General features: G+C 36.0%; 1 protein-coding gene across 1 annotated transcript; it reads left to right on the forward strand.

Annotated features, from left to right (window-relative positions):
- Window positions 1-54: 54 nt before the first annotated feature.
- On the forward strand, window positions 55-25489 carry Ppwd1 (peptidylprolyl isomerase domain and WD repeat containing 1). Its single transcript, XM_021179995.3, has 11 exons — window positions 55-271; window positions 3693-3795; window positions 5951-6051; window positions 6185-6305; window positions 8171-8618; window positions 11124-11314; window positions 14493-14682; window positions 18818-18999; window positions 20544-20625; window positions 21347-21529; window positions 22959-25489. The coding sequence occupies exons 1-11, from the start codon at window positions 76-78 to the stop codon at window positions 23100-23102; spliced, it is 1941 nt and encodes a 646-aa protein (XP_021035654.1). The 5' UTR covers window positions 55-75; the 3' UTR covers window positions 23103-25489.
- The last annotated feature ends 105 nt before the right edge of the window (window positions 25490-25594 follow it).

A 25594-nucleotide genomic window follows, 5' to 3' on the forward strand; every position in this document is an offset into this window, starting at 1 on the left:
GAGCAAAAGCTGCGCCGCGGCTCGGGGAAACCTAGTTCACTCGGTCGTCGCGTCTCTTCTAACGCCTCGGACAACATGGCGACCGAGAGTGGGAGCGATTCGCAGCTGAGGAGGAGAAGGCGCCGAGACCCAGAGGGATCAGAAAAAACGGAACTGAGCGAGCGAGAACCGGCCCTGGCAGTGGCGGGGAGCGAAGAAAATGATGATGACAATGAAGAGCGCTGGGTCGGGCCTTTACCGGTGGAGGCAACCCTTGCCAAGAAGAGGAAAGGTAGCTGCGGAGAGCCGGCGAGCAAGCTGGACGGCTACTCCGGCGGAGTGGGAGGGTTGATCTCAAGCACGCCCGCGGGCGGGAGTGAGATTGTGGGTTTGTGCACTTAGAACGGACGATCTTTACTGCATTTCCTCCCTAAAGAGTGAATTGGTGTTAGTATGGCGTGTTAAAAAAAAAAAAAAAAGTAACACCGTTGATTCCTGACTGTCAGAGATGATACAAACTAGTGCTTGCCTGTATTTCTGTGTTTGGATGCTTTTATTGACCTCATAGCTGCTGTGTGAAGTTGGAATTCCTAATATTGATTGAGCAGGTGTGGGAAGGAGCTCTCAGAATCATAAAGACTTAAGTTTTGAACCCTGACTCGTCTAGTAATGAATTTTCAAACTCAGGGGAAGTTGCTTAAGCTAGCTGGATTTGAAGCCATACTCGAGACAATATAGTAAAGTTTTGCCACTAACGTGAATAATAACAAGATTTTATAATATTAAAGGTTGGTAAAGAGATAACATTTACTGTTTTAAAGGCTGTTCTAGGAACTTTTTCGTAAATGTCTTGTGTGTGTGTGTGTGTGTGTGTGTGTGTGTTCGTTTGCTCACGCGTTAATCTCAATTCTGACTGTGGAACTATTTAAAACCTTTTATTTTCAGAACAAAGCCCAAACACCTTAACATGGATTAAACACCTTAACATGGATTATGAGGCTGTTTGTCTCTCTTTACTTCCCCAAGCAGGACTCCCAATTCTGTCCATTCTCAAAACCCTACCTTGTCCTTGAGTAAGGGCTCCTCTACATTCCTTTCCAGATACTGTGAAGTGTCTCTATCTGGAGTAATTTCTCTCCTTTAACTATGCTAGCTTTTTAACAGGTCTAGGTTTTAGGTGCAGCGCTTTTTGAACATTGGATAGTGACACCCTTATAGTTAGCTCCTTACATTTTCTGCCCAATCCTGCTTTTGCCGTCGTGGCACTTACTAGTTTTTGTAGTTGTGTATTTATTCACGTGACTTCCTGAACACTACTAGACTAAGCATGTAAGAACAAGGATCTTGCACTTTGTCTCCAACACTTACTACAGTGTTTTGCATACAAATTTAAATGAATATTTTATAACATTTGTGCTGTTATTATTTCACTTAAATATTACTACAAGAACTGCTTAAATGGAAGGGATGGAAGGATAATTTAGGAAGGAAAACAAAACAAAAGAAAAACCAAACATTGAAATGCTGACATAGGAAACAAGTGTCTTATGAACAATAGAGTTGGGACAGGAATAGGTATATCATGTGAAAAATCTTTTCCCTTAGCCAGATTTTTTTTTTTTAAGCCAACCAATGAAGTATGAGTTTGGGGGGGGGGGGACCCGAAACTACATATAAAAGAATTGTTACAAAAATATCATGTAAAACTTTATCTAAAATGACAGGTGTTTAGTGATTTAAATTTTTTGGAAATGTAGGCAAGATTAGACTTTTGTGTGTATACTTTCACAATGATATATGCTTGTTTGACAGTACTTTGAGTTAAGCTATTTTTTAAACATTTATTATTATTACTATTATTTTGTGTGTAAGGGTGTTTTGCAGGCATGTATACCATGTGGGTGTCAGGTACCCAAGGAGTCCAGAAGAGGGTATCACTGGAACTGGAGTTACAGATGGAAGAGCTGCCAGTACTCTTAACCTCTGAGCCTTCTATCTGCCCCAAATTAAGCTGTATTTAATATTTTATCTGTTATTATTGTGTGTTGGTGGGACCAGAGAGGTGGGAACGCTTATACTTAGTACAGGAGTGGAGGGCAGAGGACAGCCTTGTAGAGTTGGTTCTCTACATCTACCTTTGTGTGGCTTCCAAAGATTGAACTCAGGTTGCCAGAGGCAAGCATCGTTACTCAGAGTCATCTTGCCTGTCTTAAAATAAACTATTTCCTAAGGAAAATAATTATGTCTTTCTCTTCTTTCTGTGCGTGTTCCCTTGAATACATTTAAATGAATTAGCGAACAACAAAAGCAAGCTGGAATATAGGAAAATACTCATTACAGAAAATTCCAATAAACAACAGCATTAAAAAGATAATGGAGCACCACTTTTATGAAAATGACAAAATAAGCAACCCAGGATTAGTGTGACTCCAAATGTTCCTAGGCACGTCCTGCCCTAAAATAACTAGTATATGGCCCTCATTTTCATTGTCCTGGGTTCTTAGAATTAATGCTGTGATTCTAATTAATACCTAGCTCCAAGCTGAAAGCTGAAGAAGGGAAGAAAGGAAAACTTTTTAAGAATATGTATGTATGTATGTGTACATGTATGTGTGTGTGTGTGTGTGTGTATATATATATATATATATATATATATATATATATACATGTATATGTATATGTACTAATTATCACAAAATACTGGTCCTAACCCTTACTGTTACTACAAGAACCCAAGAAAGGCTATTTAAGCAAATGTTACTAGGCACATATAAAAATGGGGATTCTATTACGCAAAAAAAAAAAAAATTGAAAAGCAATTTGTCGTACATAATTTTGAGTGTGCCATATAGCAGTAACAAGAACCTAAGATTTGGTCATGTTTAATTTGCCAGCTTAGTTTGATCTTTTTATTTTGAAACAGTGCATTTTCTAAAAATTGCATTTACTAGGAAAATTGATCATGGCTCATCATAAAATTAAGATTTTTTTGATGTTCATCAATTTTCCATTTTTCTAGGTGTTATACTTTAGAAAACTATCTGAAAGACACTCAACTAGATTTGCTAGGATTTTCTCAGCTATAAACATCTAAGTGTTTTGTTTGTTTTTATGTTTCAGGTCTTTATACTGACTCTTTAATAGAGGACTAGTGTCTTTAAACATACATCTTACAAATAGCTGTCAGCTTTTGTTAAATTAACACTTACTACTAGTTTCTATATGGTTATAGAAATTATTTCCATAAAGCTTTATATTTACACACTCATATTAAGCCAGAACCGCTCACAATTATCAAAACCTTTGAACCAGGAGCTAGAAGCTCAGTTGTGAGAAGCCCTTGCTGATCCTGCAGAACACCTGCATTTGGTTCTCGGGACCCACAGGAAACAGCTCATAACCCAGCTGGAATTCCATTTCAGATTCATTCACCATCCTCTGTTGGCCTCACTGGGTTCCTGCCTGCACACACCTGACAGACACTGCAACAGACATAAAGTCTTTGAAACAGTTTTTATATAATCCCAGGGAACCTGACATAGTAACTTCAGAAGTAACAAGAGTTATAATTGGTATTAACAAATACTGAATTTTTGTATCCCATATGTTTATTGAAAGAAATTAAAATGTAGAAGGTAATATAAAAATTTAGAAAATTCTAAATAATCATGTTAATTTCATTCACTAAAAATACTTTTTACCCCCTCCCCCAGTTCTAGAGTTTGAAAGAGTCTACCTTGATAATCTCCCCAGTGCATCCATGTATGAGCGCAGTTACATGCACAGAGATGTTATCACACATGTGGTATGTACCAAGTAAGTGTGTCATACTTTGTCTTTTACATTTTACATTTATCTTATATGCATGAGTGTTTTGCATGTGTTTCTGCACCACCTGCATGCCTGATACCTACAGAAGCCAAAAGAGTGCAATGGATCTCTCAGAATCAGCATTACAGACCTTTGTAAACTGTAAACTGTCATATAGGTGCTAGGAATTAAACTCAGGTCCCCTGAAACAGCAGCCAGTGCTCGTAACTACTGAGCTGCCTCTCCAGCCCCAAGTATATCATAGTATACATTCTCAGAAAAAATCTAAGGTTCAATTATGAGTGGATTTACAGAAGTAATTTGGGGATTTCATAGATTTAATTTTGCAAATTCTATACTACTTAAACAAAACCCTGCATGTTTTCTTATTTAGAATAAATATGTCAGACAGAACATCCTAGTATGTGTATGTATATTTGATGATAAAAATCAGTAATGGCTGGATTATGTTATCAGAGCTTTCCTAGGAAGAAAGTGTATTAAGATAGAAATGATAATAAGTTGGCCTCTTTGGTGTCTATCGAGAAGATAATGTAACTCAAACCTCCTGGAATTATCAGAGGACCTTCAAAATGGATGTATAGGACATTTCAAAGAATGGTAATAACAGTAAAAATGGTCCCCTGATTTTTTAGCTCATGATATGTATAGATCCTATTTGAGCTATATTTCATTAATTATCTCATTTATCTTAATAGTTTAAGAATCTTAAATTTTTCATTTTATAGGTGAGAAAACTGTGGAATAGAGTAAGGGGCAGAAGAAGCTAAAGCAAAAAATTAATATGCTAAATTCTAGCTTTCTGTTCTTTATTTGGATTTTGGACCTGTGAGCAAGTAACATCACATTTCTATTTTTAAAAGGAGCACGTTGGCCATACTAATGCATTAAAATAGGACAAAAATAGGAACAAGGAGAACAGGCAGCTGCTGTAGAAATATGAATGAGCTTTGATTAGGGCTTAGATTATATTGACAGGGATTATCCAAGTTGACTTTAGAAGAGTCTACTCTTGATCTCTTAAAACAAATTGCATTTGAGACATAAAGCTTTAATAGTATAATAATAGGATAATTATTATCTGGCCAAATGCAGTTCAGGTTTGTTAATGTATAAAGCAACTGGTAGATGCTAGCACTGCTTTTCTAACCCAAGCTGGAGAGTTTAACAGGAAGTTGTTTCGTTGTTCTTGTGTTTTGTTTGGTTGGTTTTTTGGTTTTGTTTTTTTGTTTTGTTTTGTTTCTGGTTTTTCGTGTGTGTGTCTGTCTGTGTCTGTATGTCTCTGTGATTTTTGTGGTTAAGTAAATCTAAAGCTATTCACCGTGTATGGATGTGGTGTAGTGTGAATAAATGTAGTTGTCAAAGTACTAGTATGTATAAAATACTTACTATATATGCACTGTGCTGAATAAATGGTTTCAGTTTTTATATGTGTGATAGAAAAAAATTGTTAAATCTTTAGATTCTTAACTAAAATACATTGAATAATATGAAATAAATTTATGCTGGACTTTTTTATATGTGAAAGTAGTTTGGGTGTTTATAGTCTTCTGAAACGTAGAAAATTTTCTCCTTAAAAGACTGTTCAGGGTAGTTTTAGTAATAAATACTAAAGTTTAATGATTCCAACGGAGATTTCCTTTTTTCTTTGTTTGTTTTTGTTTTGAGATGGGATTTCCCTTGTTAAGTTGTGAAAGCTGGCTTTGCACCCTCTTTATGGCCTAGGCAACCTTCCTGCTCCAGCCTCCTGTGTAGCTGGGTTTACACCACCAGGCCCAACTCATTATTTGTTTGTTTAACGGTAAATCCTTTTTCAGTTCTGAACCTACCTCTTGAGGTTCATATTAATTGCTTATATTCCTATAATGGTGCCTGTAAAGGAAAATTTAAAAACAAAGTCAAAATAATTAAAGCCAAACTGGAGGTGGTAGGATATACCTATAAATCCAGCTCCATAGAGACAGGAGCAAGCAGGAGGGTCAGAAATTCAAAACTAGTTAGCTTAGACTACATAGTGATAACTTGTCATAAAAAGCAAAAAGCCTATTATTGAAGTAGTCAAATGGTGTCAGTCAATGTTTGCTTTAACATTACTCAGTTCTGTTTTGGAAGTTAACTTTAAATTTTTTTATGTATACAGAACAGATTTTATTATCACTGCCAGTCATGATGGACATGTTAAATTTTGGAAAAAAATAGAAGAAGGAATTGAGTTTGTTAAACATTTTCGTAGTCACCTTGGTAAGAGCTTTATAATTTTTTAAGCTGTACTGTTTTAAAATTTCTTTAAAGTATTGTGCTGTTTTTCTTTGAGTCGTGGATCTTTATGTTATTTGTATTGACCAGAATGTTTTAATTTTATTTTTTGAAATAGGAATTATTGAGAGTATTGCAGTTAGCTCTGAGGGAGCATTGTTCTGTTCTGTCGGTGATGATAAAGCAATGAAGGTGTTTGATGTAGTGAACTTTGACATGATCAACATGCTGAAGCTTGGGTAAGATTTCTGTAAAGCATGTGTCTGTGTGTGTCTGTGTGTGTGTGTTCAATTTAGTAAAGTAAGTGTAAACTAAACTTTACCATATTATAGGCTATTTTTGAGCAGAATATATTATCTTACCATTTGTGGGTTTACATGGAAAAGTCAGGGAACATCCATGTGTTGTTTGGAGGCTTCTGATTTTTTCATTCAAGTTTTTCTGTTTGTTTGTTTTTTGAGACAGGGTTTCTCTCTGTAGCCCTGGCTATCCTAAAACTTGTTTGGTTGATCAGGCTGGCCTCGAACTCAGATCCACCTTGAAATTTTCAAGTAGTATCACAACAGAGACTCATCCTATCCACTAATACCACTTAGTGAATGGATGAAGACCCATCAGCCTAACTGCCGATAGAATAACTTCCTTGCTATATTATACTTACTTTGAAGATACAAACTTGTGTATTTATATTGATTTTAAACTTTATTGTGTAGTGATACTGATATTCAACTTATGTGGCTGAATAGTACAGAAATAAGACTTGTTTTAAGCATGACTTTTTAAAAGATAACAAACTAACTATCTATATCCAAATTAATATCAATTTAAAAGTCATATCAGAATGTTTGGGAACTTGCTTTGCTTGAAAGAAATAACCACAGACCTTAAGCTACACAACTTTAAAAAACAAGCTTTTATCCCACAAATCTAAGATTCAATGCTAGCAATTTCATTTCTTATGAGGGCTCTCTTCCTACATTTCCTCATTTGGTTAAAGAAGACAGGAGATGGCAGATAAGGGCAAGGGCTCCTTAGATTAGGCACCCATCCTTATGAGCTTATTTAGTCCTAAATTTGGAAAGATGTAGCTCATTTCAATAGTCCTAAAGACTATATAAAAAGTCCTGCTATGGACTGAATGGTGTGTATATAAATCAGATCTAAGCTTTGGCACGTGTTTTGTAAGCAGGTTTTTATGAGCCACAGAAGATACCCAGTGTTACTGTGCTTGTTAGATTTACCTAGCTCGACCTGCTGGTCTTATTCTTCAGCTTCTTTCCCCAGGCATTTGCTATTTTTGAAAATAACAAATAATTGAACATTAGCTCTTTGAGAATACTCAAAAGAGTCTATTTCAGAACTGATAGACGTTCTAAAGGAAGAGTTCAAGAAAGGTTTTGAGCATCAACACCATGGTGATTGGTATAACATTGTAACTTTAAAATTGACTACTTTGCAGGAGACAACAAATATTAAAAGTCTGGAATGTAGACTAAATACATCAAGTTCATTTTTGCACATTGTTCGTCATAGAGCATGTCCAATGCTTACAGTTTTAATATCAAGATAAGGCAATAGTTTTCTTTTGAAAATAGTCAGAATCTAACTATTTTGATTATAAATGTCCCAAGCATGGATTTACAAAGTATACTATTACATGCTAACCTATTAAAAAGGTTTACATATATACTGTTAGATACTCAATGCCTCAGAATACCTTAAGATCCAGATATGATTAAGTTTCCTAACTACCCAACCAAAATAAGTATACAATTCTCCTCTTGTGGTTTGTTGTCATCATAGTTATCGTTACACTGATGATAGTAGAAAGAGGGAATTCAGGACTGGGCATAACTCAGAGGTAGAGCGAGTACTTACTATGCAAAAGGCCCTGGATTCAATTCCTAGTACTGCAAGAAAAAAAAGAGTAAAGAGAAATTTAGTATCTATTCTGAGTAGTTCCTCCCTGTCTTTTACATTTCAGCAAAGAATCCCAAACTTCCTAAAGGTTGGCCAGAGTGTTTTGATATGAAGGATAGGCTATGGAGGGATGCTTATCGTATTGACCTTCCTTTTTCTCCTTCTCACTTTGTAACGGCTTTAGCTATTTTCCTGGACAATGTGAGTGGATATATTGCCCAGGAGATGCCATATCTTCAGTTGCTGCTTCTGAGAAGAGTACAGGAAAAATTTTCATTTATGATGGTCGTGGAGATAACCAGCCACTTCATATTTTTGACAAACTCCATGTATCCCCTCTTACTCAAATAAGACTAAACCCAGTTTACAAAGCAGTGGTGTCTTCTGACAAATCCGGAATGATTGAGTACTGGACTGGACCGCCGCATGAATATAAATTCCCTAAAAATGTGAACTGGGAGTATAAGACAGACACAGACTTATATGAATTTGCCAAGTGTAAGGCATATCCAACCAGCATATGTTTTTCACCTGATGGGAAGAAAATAGCAACCATTGGATCAGACAGAAAAGTTAGAATTTTCAGGTTTTTAACTGGAAAACTCATGAGGGTCTTTGATGAATCATTAAGTGTAAGTGCAATTAAATCAGATTTTACTTTTCTAATAGTCGTTATGTTTTGCTGTTTCATAAAGGATATTTTTCTACATAGATACATATTGATTATTTTCTCTTATCACATTAAAGATACAATTCAGTTGTCTTGAATCTCGCATTCATGCTCTTCTCTACATTGATCATGTGATATTGCTTCATTATTGTTCTCAGCATTTGTTGAGGTGATAGGATTGAGTGACAAGCAGAGATGAAAAGGAAAGCTGTGACAGAAGTTGGGATTCAGAATGAGAATGTGGCAAAAGAAAACCATGTATCAGTAAAACTAATGATTTGCAACACCAAACCTAAGTATAAATGTGTGTATAGAGATGAGCAATTCCACACTCCACAGAGGGCTGGTTTTGGATTTGGGAGATGGCTGCCTAGAGTGAGTGGAAGAACTGCAGTGATTTAAGACTATTTAACTAGTCTAGTATAACAGAGATTGAAAGTGAGATTTTATCTGTTAGTATTTATTAGCTGAGATATTCAGGATCATTGCATGTATCAGTGCAGTTGTGAATCATAGAGGCCAAGCTGTGAATGCCAGAATATTGTAAAAAGATTCTATCGAGGCGTTTACCAAATTGGATATTTGTGAAATGTATTTATATGAATAGATGACTGTCTGTAGAACTTATATCTTGAAAGCTAAGTAAGTTTTCAGCAAAAATAATCATGAGTCTCCCACTACTGAAAAGTAGTCCAGCTTTCTAGGTAAATCTGGGCACATAAATAAGCAGTACCTAGAGACATGAACGCTGAACTGTTAAGATCATGTAGTCATGACTCAGGCTTTTAAGATACCTCTTGTTTTTGTAGTTCTGTATATTTATTTTTCTTCCTTTGTCTAGAAAAGACTGAGATTTTAGTTAACATAAACATTAAACTTATATAAGTAAATGAGATGTAAGTCTAGCTTATTATCATCCATAATAAAAGTGTTAGCTACTGTCTGATGTTCCACGTGTCTGAAATGCTGAATAATAAGATCCTATCTTCTGTAAGTTTCTTGGAGTACTAACACAAAGTATTAATGATGTAACCCACATCTTGAAAATGGTGCATTAAATATCAAAAGTAAACCAAATTCCCAAGCTATAAAGGGTTCCCCTAAAAATCATTGTTTTCTAAACATATCCATCTAATATTAATTAACTGCTCATATCGAAATAACTTGAAACAGTTTTCGATGTCCTAATTTTGATATAGCAAGATAGAGTTACTCAACAGGGCTGGAGAGATTGCTCATTGGTCAAGAGGGCTTTACTGTTCTTGTGTAGGACCCAAATTCAGTTGCCAGTACCCATGTTAGACAGTTCATAGCTACCTGTGTCTCCAGTTCCAAGAGATATTCCGTTCTCTTTTGGCCTCCACAGGCACCCACATAAATATACATGACACACATACAGATGTAATTTTTTTGAAAAGTTATTCAACAAAATTTAATATTTATCATATATTGTTTTCGTGATTCTTATACAAGATTTCACAGGCTATATGTAGCTGAGTCGCCTGTTATGAATTGCTACTATTCAAGTGATTCACTTTGCTTGCTTGTTTGTGGGAGGTGAGGAAAGGGGTTTACCCTGTCATCTATGCTGGCCTGAAACTTCCTGTGTAGCCCAGGCTATTCTGCCTCATCTTCCCAAATGCTGAGATTACAGGCATAGACTAGCAGGTCCAGCTGCCTTGTAACTTGACTCCTTGTTGTATCTAGACCTAATAGACATAAGCCAAAAGTACTATACATAGAATATTCCAAAGCAGTAATAGAAAAATGTTTTTCTATTTATTAACTGTTATAGAAATGGTAATATTTTATGTTTAGTAGGTTGAATAAAAAAAAAACTTTTTTTGCCTTATATGATATACCTACTAAAAATTTTAATTGCTTATGTAAATTGCATCCTGTTTCATTGAAAGTGCTACTCTGAGGCTCCTAAAGGGCAGGCATATCATTTTTGTAAAGAAAGCACTAGTTATATAATCTAACTGGTTTAGTGTGTTTGTTTCTTAAGTTAGAAAAATTAATAACTATTAGTATAGTGTGTTTGGGGGTAGGGGCTGATGGGGATCAAACCCAGGGCCTTGAGCACTTAACCCTTAAGTGAGCTACACACCTGAAGCACAGATTTGCTGTTTGTATGTTGTTTTGTTTGAGACTGGATTATACTCACTGTGTAGCCAGGCTAGCATAGAGCTCACAGTGCTGCTGCCTTTGAATTTAGACTGAGGGAATTACAGCCAGGAACAACCCACATTGGGCTTAAACTATCTGTGATTGAAGTCAACAATTGAAGTTTTCTTTAACTTCCTGTTCATAGGATTTAGAATGCCTCTAAAATTATGTGACTATACAAATTCTTTCTGGCTCTCAATGTGTTCCTTTTCTATTTAGTGCTCAGTTTAAATTTATATATGCACGTGTGAGTATATATGTACGTAGTTATGTTGTTAATGCGTAGCTTATTTCCTAGATGTTTACTGAACTGCAGCAGATGAGGCAACAACTACCAGACATGGAATTTGGCCGACGAATGGCTGTAGAACGTGAGCTGGAGAAAGTGGATGCTGTGAGATTAGTTAACATCGTTTTTGATGAAACCGGACACTTTGTGCTGTACGGAACGATGCTGGGCATTAAAGTAATAAATGTAGAAACGAATCGGTAAGTTCTCCATGATTTATGTATTTTAAATGCAGTTATTGGGGATCTTTCTCCCATTGGGGGAACAATGAGAGTCTTGTTTGCTCCAAAGAGAGAGGAAAGGTCCCAAAAGCCTAAACTTAACCAAATGTTTTGACTGGATCTTTCTGTGGTCTCTCAGTTGTTTATAATCTTATGTAAAAAGTTTCCACTCGTGTTTATAAAATAAATGGAAAGAAGATATGCATAATTTCAAAGTTGGGGGGGAAAACGCAGTTTTTCTTCTTTTTCTTCCTTTAAAAAAAAAAAACAAGGTTCAGTCTATGTTTTGCTTATTGATTTAAATTATCCAGGCTCGTGTTAAATGTTGCCAAATATTTTAACCACAGAATTCAGCATCACATCCTGCTAGACATAAAGGCAGGGCTAAAATGCATAAAACCACAGTAAGTCTTTTGTGCAAATAACCCATTTGGTGTTAGTACAGAGTATCTACGATCAGATACTATGTCTGAATAGAAGCAAAAGAACTTAAAGAATATTTTGAGAAAATTTCTTGTTCCGTACATTCCTACATATAAATAGATTAATCTTGTAGTTCTTAGTAATATAAAATCATTGAAAGCTTGTAAAAGAGTTATAATAATAGGAACAGGTTAAAACTTTACACTCAACTTTTGGTGTGTGTGAGGTTTTTACCAGGATACCTTGTGATTCCAAACTCTAAGGATATTCAAGTTGTCCCTCATATAAAGTACATATACTACTATACTTAAATCATTTGTAGATTACTCATAATTTATATTATAAATTTTATCTAAATACATGTTGTACTATATTGTTTATGGAATAATGACAAGGAAAAATTGTATACATGTTCAGTAGAGATGATTTAAAACAAAGTATTTTTAGTCTGAAGTTTGAGTCTAAGCCGTAGAACCCATTGGTAAAGAGGAATAATTGTATTAATGTTGATTTGGCTCTGCTTTATTTGTGGGTGTGTGCACGTGCCAGAAATCAAGTTAACGGTCTTTATTGCACTCCACCTTAATTTTTTTTGAAACAGTGTCTCTTGCTGAACTTGAAGTTCACCTATTTTGGCTAGACTTGCTAGCCAGTGAGCTCCAAAGATCTGCCTGCCTTTGCCTTTCCCCGCCCTCCCCTCAGCAGAGTTACTGATCTGTGCTTACAGGCTGCGGCCTTTGGAACTGAACCCAGAGCCTTTTAGCCACTAAGCTATCTTCCCAGCCCCAAAGTCTGTTTTATCTTTAATAGGACTTTAAACGCAGTTGTAGGCTCACAACAAAATAGGGGAGAAGGTACAGTTTTCCCATATATTCTCTGACAGCTCTTACAGCTCCATGCAGAGTAATAGAAACCTACATTGACATAGCACATCACCTAAATAAAGTCTACCCATTGTTTACACTAAGGTTCCCTCGGTATTATACATTATATCAAAAGTGTTCTGCTTCAACTGTTCGTTACTCAATCTTGTAACTTCTGGCATGACTACTACTACTATAGCTAACCTTTCTATTTATTTATTTGGGTGTTGATGTTGTTTTATAACAGGATCTTACACTAGTGAGGATTACATGCAGGTGTGAGCCCCCGTGCTCAGCTTACTGCTACTGTTCTTCTCTCCTGGTTTCTCTGCTTCCAGAGTATCACATGTTAGTCACTCGATAATTAGCCTTTTCATGTTCTTTCATTTAATTTCTTTTCTTTCTTTCTTTCTTTCTTTCTTTCTTTCTTTCTCTCTCTCTTTCTCTCTTTCTTTTCATTTCTTTCAGTTAATAATAGCAGTTGAAATTCTTCTACATCTTTCTATATCGTGATAGCACATTTTTTTAAAAACTAAGTACTATCCCATTGTCTTTACAAAACAACTTAATTGCCTGTTTAGCAAGCCAGTAAGGGACATCTTGCTTTCTTCCAAGTAGTGGCATTTATACTAAGTAAAGCTGCTCTAAGCTTCATTTACGTGTGTGTGTGTGTGTGTGTGTGTGTGTGTGTGTAAGTTTTCATCTCCTGGAAAACTACCAAGGAGCTGAATTGCTGGATCCTATGGTAACAGGTTTTTTTCCTTTTCCTTTTGTTTATTTATTTTTTATTAGATATTTTCTTTATGTACATTTCAAATATTATCCCCTTTCCTCATTTCCCCTCCACAAATCTCCATATCCCATTCCTCCCTCCCCCTGCTCGGTTTATAAGAAGCCATCATACTGTCTTCCAAGGTGCTGCCTTTTGCATTCCCACCAACGAATAGCAATTCTTGTTGCTCCAAGCATTTAGTATCCATCAGTGTTCTGGGTTTAGCTTTTCTAATATATTCTAGGTTCTTGTTTGTTTTTCTACCTGATATATGATATGGAACATCTTTCATGTACTTACTTGCCTTTTGTATGTGACTGACGTATCCTCACTTGCTTGGTTGCCTTTATTGGTGATCTTAAGAGTCCTTCATTTGTGATGTGTAACTGCTCTTTACCAGGTTCTTTATATGAATGCTGCAAGTATCCAAGTCTGTAGCCTTTTGTTTTCTTGATGATTGGATTTTTTTAACCTAGTAATACCTACCAACTTAAAATACTGTGGGGACAATTAGGTAGAGAGAGATTTAAGATACCTTTGGGTATAGAAAACAGTTGTCTGAAATTTTTACATATGTTTCTTTATTTTGGGGTAGGGGAGCCCATGCCACAGTGCATTCGTAAAAGTCAAGGAGACAACTCAGTGGCTCCAACTCACGTGTTCTACCCTGTGGTTCTTGGGGATGGAACTCATGTTGGCAGGTGTAGCAGCAATTGCCTTTACACGCGGAATCAAACACCTCATCCAGGATAGTTGACTTTCATTTTCATATGTCAAGCTGTTATGATTGGAATTCTTTCTGGGTCTTTTTTCCTTGCATGTTTGTATAGTACAAATGCATTTGTACAGATGTGTCTGCACATGTATGCAGGTGGTCAGTGGTTGATGTTAAATAATTTTACTGCCAAGTCTAGCTAGCCAGTTTGCCCTGTGGATCCTGTCAAAAGCACTGGGACTATGGTAAGCCTACCTGGGTTTTATGTGGCTACTAAGCATCCAAATTCCATTCCTCAGGCCTGTAAGTCAACTTATCCACTGAGCTCTCTTCTCAATCTAATTCTGGCAGTTGTATTAGATTAAGTTTATTTGTATTTTTCAGGTGTGTGCGGATCTTAGGCAAGCAAGAAAACATTAGAGTGATGCAGCTGGCTTTGTTTCAGGGAATAGCCAAAAAGCATCGAGCTGCAGCTACCATAGAGATGAAAGCTTCTGAAAACCCTGTTCTTCAGAATATTCAAGCTGACCCAACAATAGTCTGTACATCTTTCAAAAAGAATCGCTTTTATATGGTATGTGATCCTCTTGGAGAGATGGCCATTACATTAGTGTTCTTTCCAGCCTTGCTGGGAGTTTTATTTTCTTAGAGAATGTAGGCAGTGATAGCAAACTTCCTAAACACCTGAATCACCAGCCTACAGCACTAATATTGTAGAATTTTAAACTAAGAATTGATTTCTAAGTATTTCTGCATCCTTTCCCTTTAGGCTTAATTTTTTTCCAATCTGACTTCTATTACTATTTGTGCCAAGATGGTAAGAAACTAATAATTATGTTCATAATTGTATTTACAACAGTTTTTACTTTTGATTTGTAGATGTTTTGTTTTTCAACTTTTCACGTGAACCTAATTTCCCAGAACTTATACAGTTACTTTCTCTTTAGACGTGTATGCACATATGCATATCTATGCGCATATGGAATACACTTACGGATTTCCTTGACGTTCCACTCACTGTAGCAGTACTATAGTAGAGCAGTATGTTCCTGGAAGATCTTCCCCTCCTCTGGAGAAGTCACTTATTGCTGTCACTTGTTGGGAGTGCTGTCAGTGATCATTTACTTTCCCAGCACACACAGAGCCCTGGGCTCAGGCCCTAGCACTGGGAGGGGATTACTAAGATGGGGTAAACTCAGTCTTCCAAATGACTTATCAACAGGCCCTCCCGTTAGGCACACAGTGTAAGGTACACAGTCCGCCTAGCATCATATCCTTTACACTACAAACAACTTTCTCAGATCTAATAGGACTCCCAGTTGTCTATTACTGGCTTTTATCACCTCTGTGGCCTTAGCCTTTTTCTTTTTTATTTACTACACTAACTGGACTAGATTTATTCTATTTGTAGTAATTATTATTTTAACTATTTTTAGTTATTCTTTCTTCCAATCATGTTTCTTTTCAACTTCTACTTAAAGGCTCAGCTTCAAAATCTTTTACCTTGAGTACTGAGTCATAAGCGCCTGCCTGTGATCTTCCGATGCCTCTCATCATATGCAACATGTTTTGGGGGTACAGATCAGTAACCTGTGTTGGGAGAATGGGGGTACTTAAGGCACTGCTTTCTTCCTCCAGATGACTTAAAGTTAATAAATAGAGACTCCTGTGGCTTCACTGTGTGCATAAAGTTTAATCAAATGGCTGACCTGTTGGAGTGTGCACTCTGATGTCTCTGCATTGTAAGCCTCTGGGAGGAGTTCAAGCTAACATAATTGATAAACTTATAACATTAGCAGTTTCCCAGCCCTAGTTAGTCTTTTTCCTAGCATAGATAAATTCTTTAACATGAGAATTTTTTTTACCCTTTCAGAATCATAATTTAAACCTCATTAATTATGCTAAATGAAAAGAGTTGATCTAGTTTTGACCTATAATTTAGCTACTAATGAAGTTAAAATTATAAAAGATAATTCTTGATATATACTAATGTTTTTATCCATTTCATAAAAAATTTTGGTTATTATTATTTGGCTTTCCCTAGTTTACTTTAGATGGTTAAAGTATGCATGCTCATTTTTAATATTTGAAGAAGTAGAGAATTTTTTATTCAAAAGTTTCATTTAGGGAACATGAATTTTCTTTCAGTGTTATCAGATATCTGCATCCTTAAACAAGGCTTAGAAGTAACATACTTATGAATTTTATATTCTGTTTTAAATCTAATATTTTGAAATAAAAGTATTTTATAAATTCATATATATGATACATTCATAAATCCCAATTATTGGTGAGAAAATGAAAATTTTTTACTTTGTCCAAGTGACATAATTAGTAAATCGCAGAAATATATTTTATATGTAGGTCATCTGCTTGTGAAAAGTAACAAGTTCTGGCTATGACTAGAAGACTAATGAACTATGGGAAATACTAGTTACCTTGTTACATGTGTAACCAAAAGACTTTCAACCCAAAGGATACTGTATCCCATTTGAGAATGCTTTACCTGTCTTATGTTGGGAAATGGTCCCTACAATGTGGATTGCTCTTGTTCTTCAATTAAAATATGATTATGTCATTTTCCCCTTTCTATTTCATATATATATATATATATACACACCCACACACACATACTTTATGTAAATGCATAAATGTATAAATACAGTGCTTTTAATGTTACTTGCATGTATATGATTTCAGAGCTAATTGGTATTGGATAACCAATTAGAGATTCATCTCTGGGGGAGACTATTTCTCTTGCTTTCAACATTCCTCAGTTGCCTGCAGTTCTTTAAGGTTGAGGACCTGAGAGACCTCCCTATTCCATGTTAGCATGTCTATTGATACTGTGCTTTTTCAGATCTTATTTAGATAGCCATATTGGTAAGATATCATGGGTGATGCTGCCCTATCATTTCTGGGAATTATAATCTTATAGCAGATTTCCTGACCTCTGGTTCCTAAAATCTTACTGCCCCTTCCCCCTCTTCCATGCTCTCAGCCTTAGGTACAAGGCTTACATTGCAGATGTATCCACTGGAGCTGGACACTATTTGATCAGTTGCTCTCTGCATTTTTGTTGTAGTGGTAGTGGTTTTTTATGATTTCCATCTGTTGCAAAGAGAAGGTTTTTTTTTGCTTGTTTGTTTGTTTGTTTGTTTGGAATGACAGCTATACTTATCTTTAGATATAAGGATAGGTATTTAGAATACAGTTAAAATTATGCTGGTTTTGTAAATTGATGGTTTAAGGTTCTCCTGTAAGATCCATGACCACCTACCTCAGGAAGTTGGGCTTCCAATACTGGACATGATTTCCCTCCTCTTGTGTGAGCCTTATGTGCAATTAGACAGTTGTTGGCTCCTCCAAGATATGCGTGCCACTATTGCACCCTTAGGGATGTCATGCATGCTGAGCATTGTTATAGATCCTAAGTGTCACAGCAAGGTCGAACTGTTGGTTGCTTTCCTTGTTCCAGTACTTTGAAAGCTCACCCTTAGGCTGGAGGCTTTTAGCTCAGATCCTCTCCTGTGTCCTAAGTGACTTAACTTCAACCTGAGAGGCAATCATAGGCAGTGGCAATAGCCTATACTGTTTGGGTGCTTTCTTGGGCTCCAGTGACCAACAACTTGTATCTGGTACTGAGATTTTTTTTGTAAGTCTATAGTTTGGGGGGTGTTTTAGTCAGGGTTTCTATTCCTGCACAAACATCATGACCAAGAAGCAAGTTGGGGAGGAAAGGGTTTATTCGGCTTACACTTCCATGCTGCTGTTCATCACCAAAGGAAGTCAGGACTGGAACTCAAGCAGGTCAGGGAGCAGGAGCTGATGCAGAGGCCATGGAGGGATGTTCTTTACTGGCTTGCCTCCCCTGGCTTGCTCAGCCTACTCTCTTATAGAACCCAAGGCTACCAGCGCAGAGATGGTCCCACCCACAAGGGGCCTTTCCCCCTTGATCACTAATTGAGAAAATGCCTTACAGCTGGATCTCATGGAGGCATTTCCTCAACTGAAGCTCCTTTCTCTGTGATAACTCCAGCTGTGTCAAGTTGACACACAAAACCAGCCAGTACAGGGGGATAGCACTGCCAGCCCAAATTGTATAAATTCATTTAAACTATATATGTATACACATACTATGGTTCTTGGGAGTAGCGTTGGCATCCCAAAATTTACAACTTCCTTTAAATTATACATGTATGCACATACACTTACATGTGTTATATATGTATTTTTAGGTGAATTATACATGTATGCACATACACTTACATGTGTTATATATGTATTTTTAGGTAAATTATACATGTATGCACATACACTTACATGTGTTATATATGTATTTTTAGGTAAATTATACATGTATGCACATACACTTACATGTGTTATATATGTATTTGTAGGTGAATTATACATGTATACACATACACTTACGTGTGTTATATATGTATTTGTAGGTGAATAGAAAAGTTTCTTCCTCTCCTTTGGTATTGACTTTCTCCCTCTCCACAGTTAAAGCTCCCTTTACCCTTTCATATCACTTGTATCCTACTATGCCCCTCTCTAGCCCATGGTTCCTTTTTACTTTCCTGCTTTCTGAGCTTAACCTGGGTCTCTTGTGAATTCTTACTTCCCTTAAGAAGTAAAATTTTCTTTGTGAGATTTTACTTGGTAAGTTGTTTAATTCAGCTGCTCACATTTTCTTTCTTCAGTTTACCAAACGAGAGCCGGAAGATACAAAAACTGCAGATTCTGACAGAGATGTTTTTAATGAGAAACCTTCTAAAGAAGAAGTCATGGCAGCTACTCAAGCTGAAGGGCCGAAGCGAGTTTCAGATAGTGCCATTGTCCACACAAGCATGGGAGACATTCACATCAAACTTTTTCCTGTTGAGTGCGTAGAACCTTTGTTGTCTTACGAATACCAATGTCAATTTGGAGTATAACTTACATTTGTTGCTTTCACGAATTTTGAATTATTTGTTTGCATAAAACATTTAATCCTTAACATTCTGATATCTAAGCTCTTCTAGAGACAGAGATCAGTTTTAATGCAGCCTATTGTGAGGACAAAATATGCTGGCTCTGGTAGTGCTGCCAGTGAGAGGACAGTTTATGCACAAGGCCCTGTTTAGTCACCAGCAGACTGTGGAGGGGAACTGTAAAGTACATAAGTGTATACCACTGGGACCAGAAACTGAAGGTCCAGATAGGGTTTGTGGGGATTTTTGTAGACAACTTCCAATGCAAATTCCTCAGGTAGGGATAATAATTTTTCTTTTTTTTGGTATTTGTTAAATATCAACAATTTTAAAAGAGAATTCCAATTAACAACATAAGGACTTTAAAATATTTCTACAGTTGAAAAGTCTGGGAAGTGGTGGCGCACGCCTTTAATCCCAGAACTTGGGAGGCAGAGGCAGGCAGATTTCTGAGTTCGAGGCCAGCCTGGTCTACAGAGTGAGTTCCAGGACAGCCAGGGCTACACAGAGAAACCCTGTCTCAAAAAACCGAAAAAAAAAAAGAAGAGAAAAGTCTTCTGTAGAGTTAGAATTTGTAAAATATTAATACCAAGTATAATAGGATTATCTCTGGCTTTCTTGGATCTAGAAGAGATAATGTCTTTTATAATGTTCTCAATCAAAAGTGCGTATTTTGAATATAATAATTTGGTACTAAGTAAAGAAGTAAGCAGTTACAGATTCTTGAACAGTCCTTTTTCAACTGCTTGGTAAATATACATTTTTGAACCTGTTGCATGAGTACTTGAGGCAAGACTCTCTTGATTCCCCTTTTTATCCTCAGATCTGAGAGGTATTGTGAAATAATGAAAAAAATCAGGAAATAATTTCATGAGATGAGTAATAGACTAAATTTCATATTCTTAGTGAATGATTGTCACTTAAAGCTGATTAAACTTAGATGCCATTTCTATAAATAAGTGCAGGAATCACTGAACTATAACGTTGTTTTTATAAGAAGATTTTTTTTCCCAGAAATAGATATTACCATGTGTGTATCTTTTTTTCGTTTGTTTTTGTTTTTGAGATGAGTCAGGGTTACTTCTGCGTACTGTCCTGGAACTTGCTTTGTAGACCAGGCTGGCCTTGAACTCAGAGTTCTGCCTGCCTCTGCCTCTGTGTGCTGGAATTAAAGGTGTGTACCACCATTCCTGGCTGCATGTGTGTATATTAAGGTGCTGTCTTTGGGTTTTTAAACTGCTAAATGATCTTGAAATGCCATTATCATCAAACTAAGCAGTGGTGTAAAGACAGACCATGAGAATGCACTCTTGCACTTCCCACTGTCATTATCCTGAGACCGGATTATGAAGGACTGTCCTGATGTGTTTAGAAGATCTTTAGAACATTAGAAAATGGAACTTAAGAACTTAAAAAAAAAAAACCTCAATAATTTCGTATTGTTAATATATTATAGGTGTCCCAAGACTGTGGAAAACTTCTGTGTTCATAGCAGAAACGGTTATTACAATGGGCACACATTCCACCGTATAATTAAGGTAAATTATGCATCTCGTGTGATTTAAATGAAAGTATGTTACTGTATAACAGGAGCTTAAGTCTCATGAATTCTTCTTTAATACATACTACTTTATTAAAAGATAAGACAGAAATGGATGGTAGAAGCCAAGATGAGTGAATGGTCATGAATGTAAAGAGTGTGTCAAGAGATATATACTGACCTAGTAGCTAAATAAGGAAATAGATCTGGAAAATTGAAGAGCAATAATGACATGCAACCTCGGAGAACCTGAGGAACAGTGAGCTTGGTCCCAGCATTTTACACATAGCATTGCACAGTGATTAACTTACTGATAGGTTACAAATGGCAAAAGGAAATATCAGATACTAAAGCTCTGATGAAATTAGAAAAATGGTCCACTAGGAACGCCACAGTATTTGAGGAATAGAAAGGGACGAGTATGAGAGCAATTGGATAAGATTTTAAAGTTATAAATCCTGTAACTTTCTGGGGACTGTTAGGAAAGATAATGCATTATAAGATATTTGCATTTTGTTTCAGTAGTTGAATAAATAGTGATTCAGCAATGGAAATCTAGCACCCAAACTTACTATGTGGTTAATACAGTCATGAAATAATTTAAGGAATTTGGAATATTTCACTGACCACAAATCTCTCTTGATAGATAACTGCACTTCATATACCCAGATTACATATAAAAAAAAATAAGGTATTGTTTTTATACTTTCTGTTACCAGGGCTTCATGATTCAGACAGGAGATCCAACAGGAACTGGTATGGGGGGAGAAAGCATATGGGGAGGAGAGTTTGAGGATGAATTCCACTCAACATTACGACATGACAGACCGTACACACTCAGCATGGCCAATGCTGGATCAAATACGAACGGATCCCAGTTTTTTATAACAGTAGTACCAACGGTGAGTATAATGCATTATCTATAAATTAAGGTTAATAGTTTATCATCTGACAATGTGAGTTTTACTGGGTATCTGCATTATTCAGTTCTCGTACTATTATATCTGTCCAGATGGAAGATGAAAAGAATTTAAAGGTGAAAATTTAAACTATGTAACAACTGAATTTAGAAAACACTATTTCTGTCTAGTAGGCAGTGTGATATTTTATGTTCAGGGTACTTGACTTTCATCTCCGGTCTGCCACTACTAACTTTTTACAGGCTGGAACAAATTATTTCACTTGTAGTGGCCAATTTCTTCATCCTTCGAATATTTAGTGCTTTTTACTTTTATTAAGACAAAATCATATATATAAGCAAGCCCAACCTGGCCTTTAACCTGCAGTTAGTTCTCCTACCTCAGCATCAGCCTGTCACATTCTGGGGTTGTAGATGTGAGCTTCATCCTTTGATTAGAGAAATTAAGATTGTAATTTCCCAATTTTAAAACCAAATCTTCACCTTTTTTTTTTTTTTTTTTGTCTCTAAGAGTGTAAGTCATAATCAGCGGCATTCTAGACAAAAACTTTATTGTTGAGCCATATTACACCAACCTACCAGTCGCAGTGCAGTCCTCATGAGACTCAGTGTAAGGTTGCGTAGCTCCTTTTTATACAGTTTTCCAAAAGCAGAAAAAGTATGAGTGTCAACTAAATTATACACCAAACAGTAAAGGAAAAAGGTTTGTAAATCTCTGCCAGGCTCCGTAGTCTAATGCAACATTCACAGTACTTCAGTGTTGGTGCTCCCAGTTCTCAGTAATGGATAGAAATCAAGTTAAGTAGTAAAGCCACCATGCACCTTTGAATTATGCCGAAGTACAGTCTTCTTAAACCATTCCAGGCTATCTTGCTTTCTCATGAGACATTTCTTTGGAAAACATCCGGAGTCTTATTTTCAAACCATTTAAAGTAACTTACTACTGGGTAAATATCTTCCAACTCCCTTTGGCCTAAATAGTATAAAAATTAATGACAATTTTTGTATCATATCCTCATCTAGTGATTTGAGCAACCAGATTGAAATTTAAAAAGGAAAACTGTGCTATTTTTTTCCCTTCTTAATAATTCCTAAACAGTACTATTTAACAATAGGGTGGCACTTAGGCTAGATGTTGTGAGCACTATGCCTTTTTTACAAGGCACCTTAGCATCTTTCTGTTGTGGTGGGTAGTCTAATACCCCAGGGACACTACAGGATAACTTTTTATCTTTTCTATATAAACTCAGAACAATTTTAAAGCTGAGTATTCATTGTCAAAGTATTGCACTTTATTATAAATATGTACGAAAATTAAGTGACATTTAAATTCCCATTTGTTTGTTCACTCAGTGGATGTGATTTAATAAATTAGGGTTTACCAAAATTTTCCATTTTTATCTCCAATATAGCCTTGGCTTGATAATAAGCACACCGTGTTTGGAAGAGTGACTAAAGGAATGGAGGTTGTGCAGAGGATTTCTAATGTTAAAGTCAATCCCAAAACCGATAAGCCTTACGAGGATGTCAGCATCATCAATATCACTGTCAAGTAAACTGCTTTTGTTACATTCACAAGACAATTTATAATAACACAAGACTGTTTCACATTTGGAAGTTTAAAACTTGCTGAATATGTAAATCATGTTTTAAAATATAAACACTGTATTTTCGTATTTTTACTTAAAGGCCTTTTTATTTTTTTAAAGCACTGCCTTTTCTGGACTATTTGTGATTCTCAGGGGTGACAAATTGAAACACACTACATTGAGGCAAATGACATTCTTTTATAGGTCAATTCTGTTATTATAACTCGAATTTGGTATTAAATAATGGATTCTTTTAAAAAAAACATACCCTCTTATGTTTAGTGGTCCTTAAAAAGAAGAAAAGATCAAAAGGTATATATTCCTTAATATTATAAAATTCTCTTTCAAATATAAGTGTCAAATGACTGGTTATTTGCTTTTCCTAATGTAACTAATCTTTCTCCTATCAAGTTACAGCTTAATTAAATCTTAAATATACCACCAAGAACAATAAAGTTTAGTATCTGACAGTAGATCGGACTGATAGAGAAAGGGTAGCTGTAAGCTGGCTGCAGTGGCTCATGCCTGCACGTAAGAGGTAGAGGCAGGTCAGCCTGGACTACATAATGACAGATAATTGTCACAGTAAATGAATTTAAACTCTACTGATATTCTTCTTCACGTCCCTTTGCCATAACTGACTGCTAACAAGTGACGCTGGCTTCAGACAGCCTCCTTCAGAAATGTAGAGAACATCTCAACAGAGCTGCTTCAGAACCCTCGTTTCACCACTGGTCACAGCATCATCATTTCACTTTGTATGGAGATGAAACCTGCAAGATTGAAAAGTCTGTCTAAATATGCCTGGCAAGTGAAGTGTGCTCTCCTTTTAAAAATAATTTGAGCTTACTCCATTAATAACTTTGTTACATTTACCTTAACTACACGCGTTAAACTACCTAATCTTATCTACTCCTAAAGCCATAATGTAAAATTTTGATTAATACTGCCATCAAGTGGTAATAATGCCTCACTCCTCAAACATTAAGTATTTCACTTTCAGTGAAGAATCATATGCAACTAATGAATTTTGTTTTCAGGTCATTTTATTTGAAACAGGAACTCATGTATCCCAGTCTAACCTCAAAGTCTCTATGTAGCTAGTGATCCCAAGTGATACTATCACTGGCACATACCATCATGCCCAGTTTATGCAGTACTGCTGATGCTTGAACCCAGTGCTTTGTGCATATTACCAAGTATTCTACCAACATGATCTCATTCTTAATCCGTGTTCTCCTGGATTCTGTATACAGGTGTACATCAGTCTTCACTGTTACCATTTTGTAAAATGAGAACTTTTCTAATGTTATGTAGGTATTATTTTTTCGTATTTAGACTAGGTTTTCAAGCTCAGCAACCCCCTTTCTTGGTGGGGATGGAAACGGAGCCTAGGTCATAAAACCACAGTAATTACAATGACATGACCATGCAAATGGTCATTTTAAATGTTCTTTATTGGGCTGGTGAGATGGCTCAGTGGTTGTAAGAGTGCCGACGGCTCTTCTGGAGGTCCCAAGTTCAAATCCCAGCAACCACATGGTGGTTCATAACCATCCATAATGAAATTTGATGCCCTCTTCTGGAGTGTCTAAAGACAGCTACAAGTGTACTTACATATAATAAATAAATAAATCTTTAAAAAAAAGTTCTTTATTTTCCTGTGAAACAAGGTTAAATTAACCTTGTATACTAACCTTTGAAAAACTCAGGAATTTTCACTCTTGTTTATGTCAACAATTCAACTTTCCCTTCAGTTTTTTTTAACCTTTTGTATATATGTTAACTATATATAAAATAACGTATTTCTAAACCTCTGCATTTATTTGCATTAGCAAATAAAACCTCTCTCAAACATAAGTCAGTCTCCATTCTTATGTGTTTGTTTCTTTTAGGCATAGCACAAATAATGAAGTTTTTCACTTTTCCTTTGCTAGGATCAAACCCAGGACTTTAACCTTGCTAGACAAGTGTTTTGACTATTGAGCTATGCCCAATTTTAATAATGACTTAAATTGTTAGCTAGCATGATACTAGATACATGGTTTATTAAGCAATTTTTAGAATAACAACTCCTTATAACTTAAACATTTTATTGCTTTCTATACTGATCATATATGTAAGTGCAAATAATGGCTTCTGGAGGCTATAAATCATTTTTGAATTACAGACCAGAGCTATATACACTTGACATACCTGTTTTACATATTTCATACAATAATAATTAGATGTAATATAGAACTTCAGAGATATAAGGCAAATCCTATTATACTTAAAACATCTGTTGATTCTTCGAGTTGGATATTTCCCTGAAGAAACTAATACAGTCTTAACAATGACTACTCAAAGGATCTAACTATTATGCACAGTATTAGGAGCCCACCCAAGAAAAAGTAACACATAAACACCACAGTATATCTACATCACAGTCAGATTTAAGCACAATTTTAAAATTAGTT

This window comes from Mus caroli, unplaced genomic scaffold, assembly GCF_978045245.1.
Source record: "Mus caroli unplaced genomic scaffold, Mus_caroli_1 scaffold_15, whole genome shotgun sequence".
NCBI classification, from domain to species: domain Eukaryota; kingdom Metazoa; phylum Chordata; class Mammalia; order Rodentia; family Muridae; genus Mus; species Mus caroli.

What these genes read in the sequence shown, in the direction of transcription:
- Ppwd1 (XM_021179995.3), top strand. Translation starts at nt 76, where the DNA reads ATGGCGACCGAGAGTGGGAGCGATTCGCAGCTGAGGAGGAGAAGGCGC. An exon ending in AAAAGAATCGCTTTTATATG is followed by an intron (nt 14,683 to 18,817) that starts GTATGTGATCCT and finishes TTCTTTCTTCAG; the next exon opens with TTTACCAAACGAGAGCCGGA. An exon ending in ATCAAACTTTTTCCTGTTGA is followed by an intron (nt 19,000 to 20,543) that starts GTGCGTAGAACC and finishes AATATATTATAG; the next exon opens with GTGTCCCAAGACTGTGGAAA.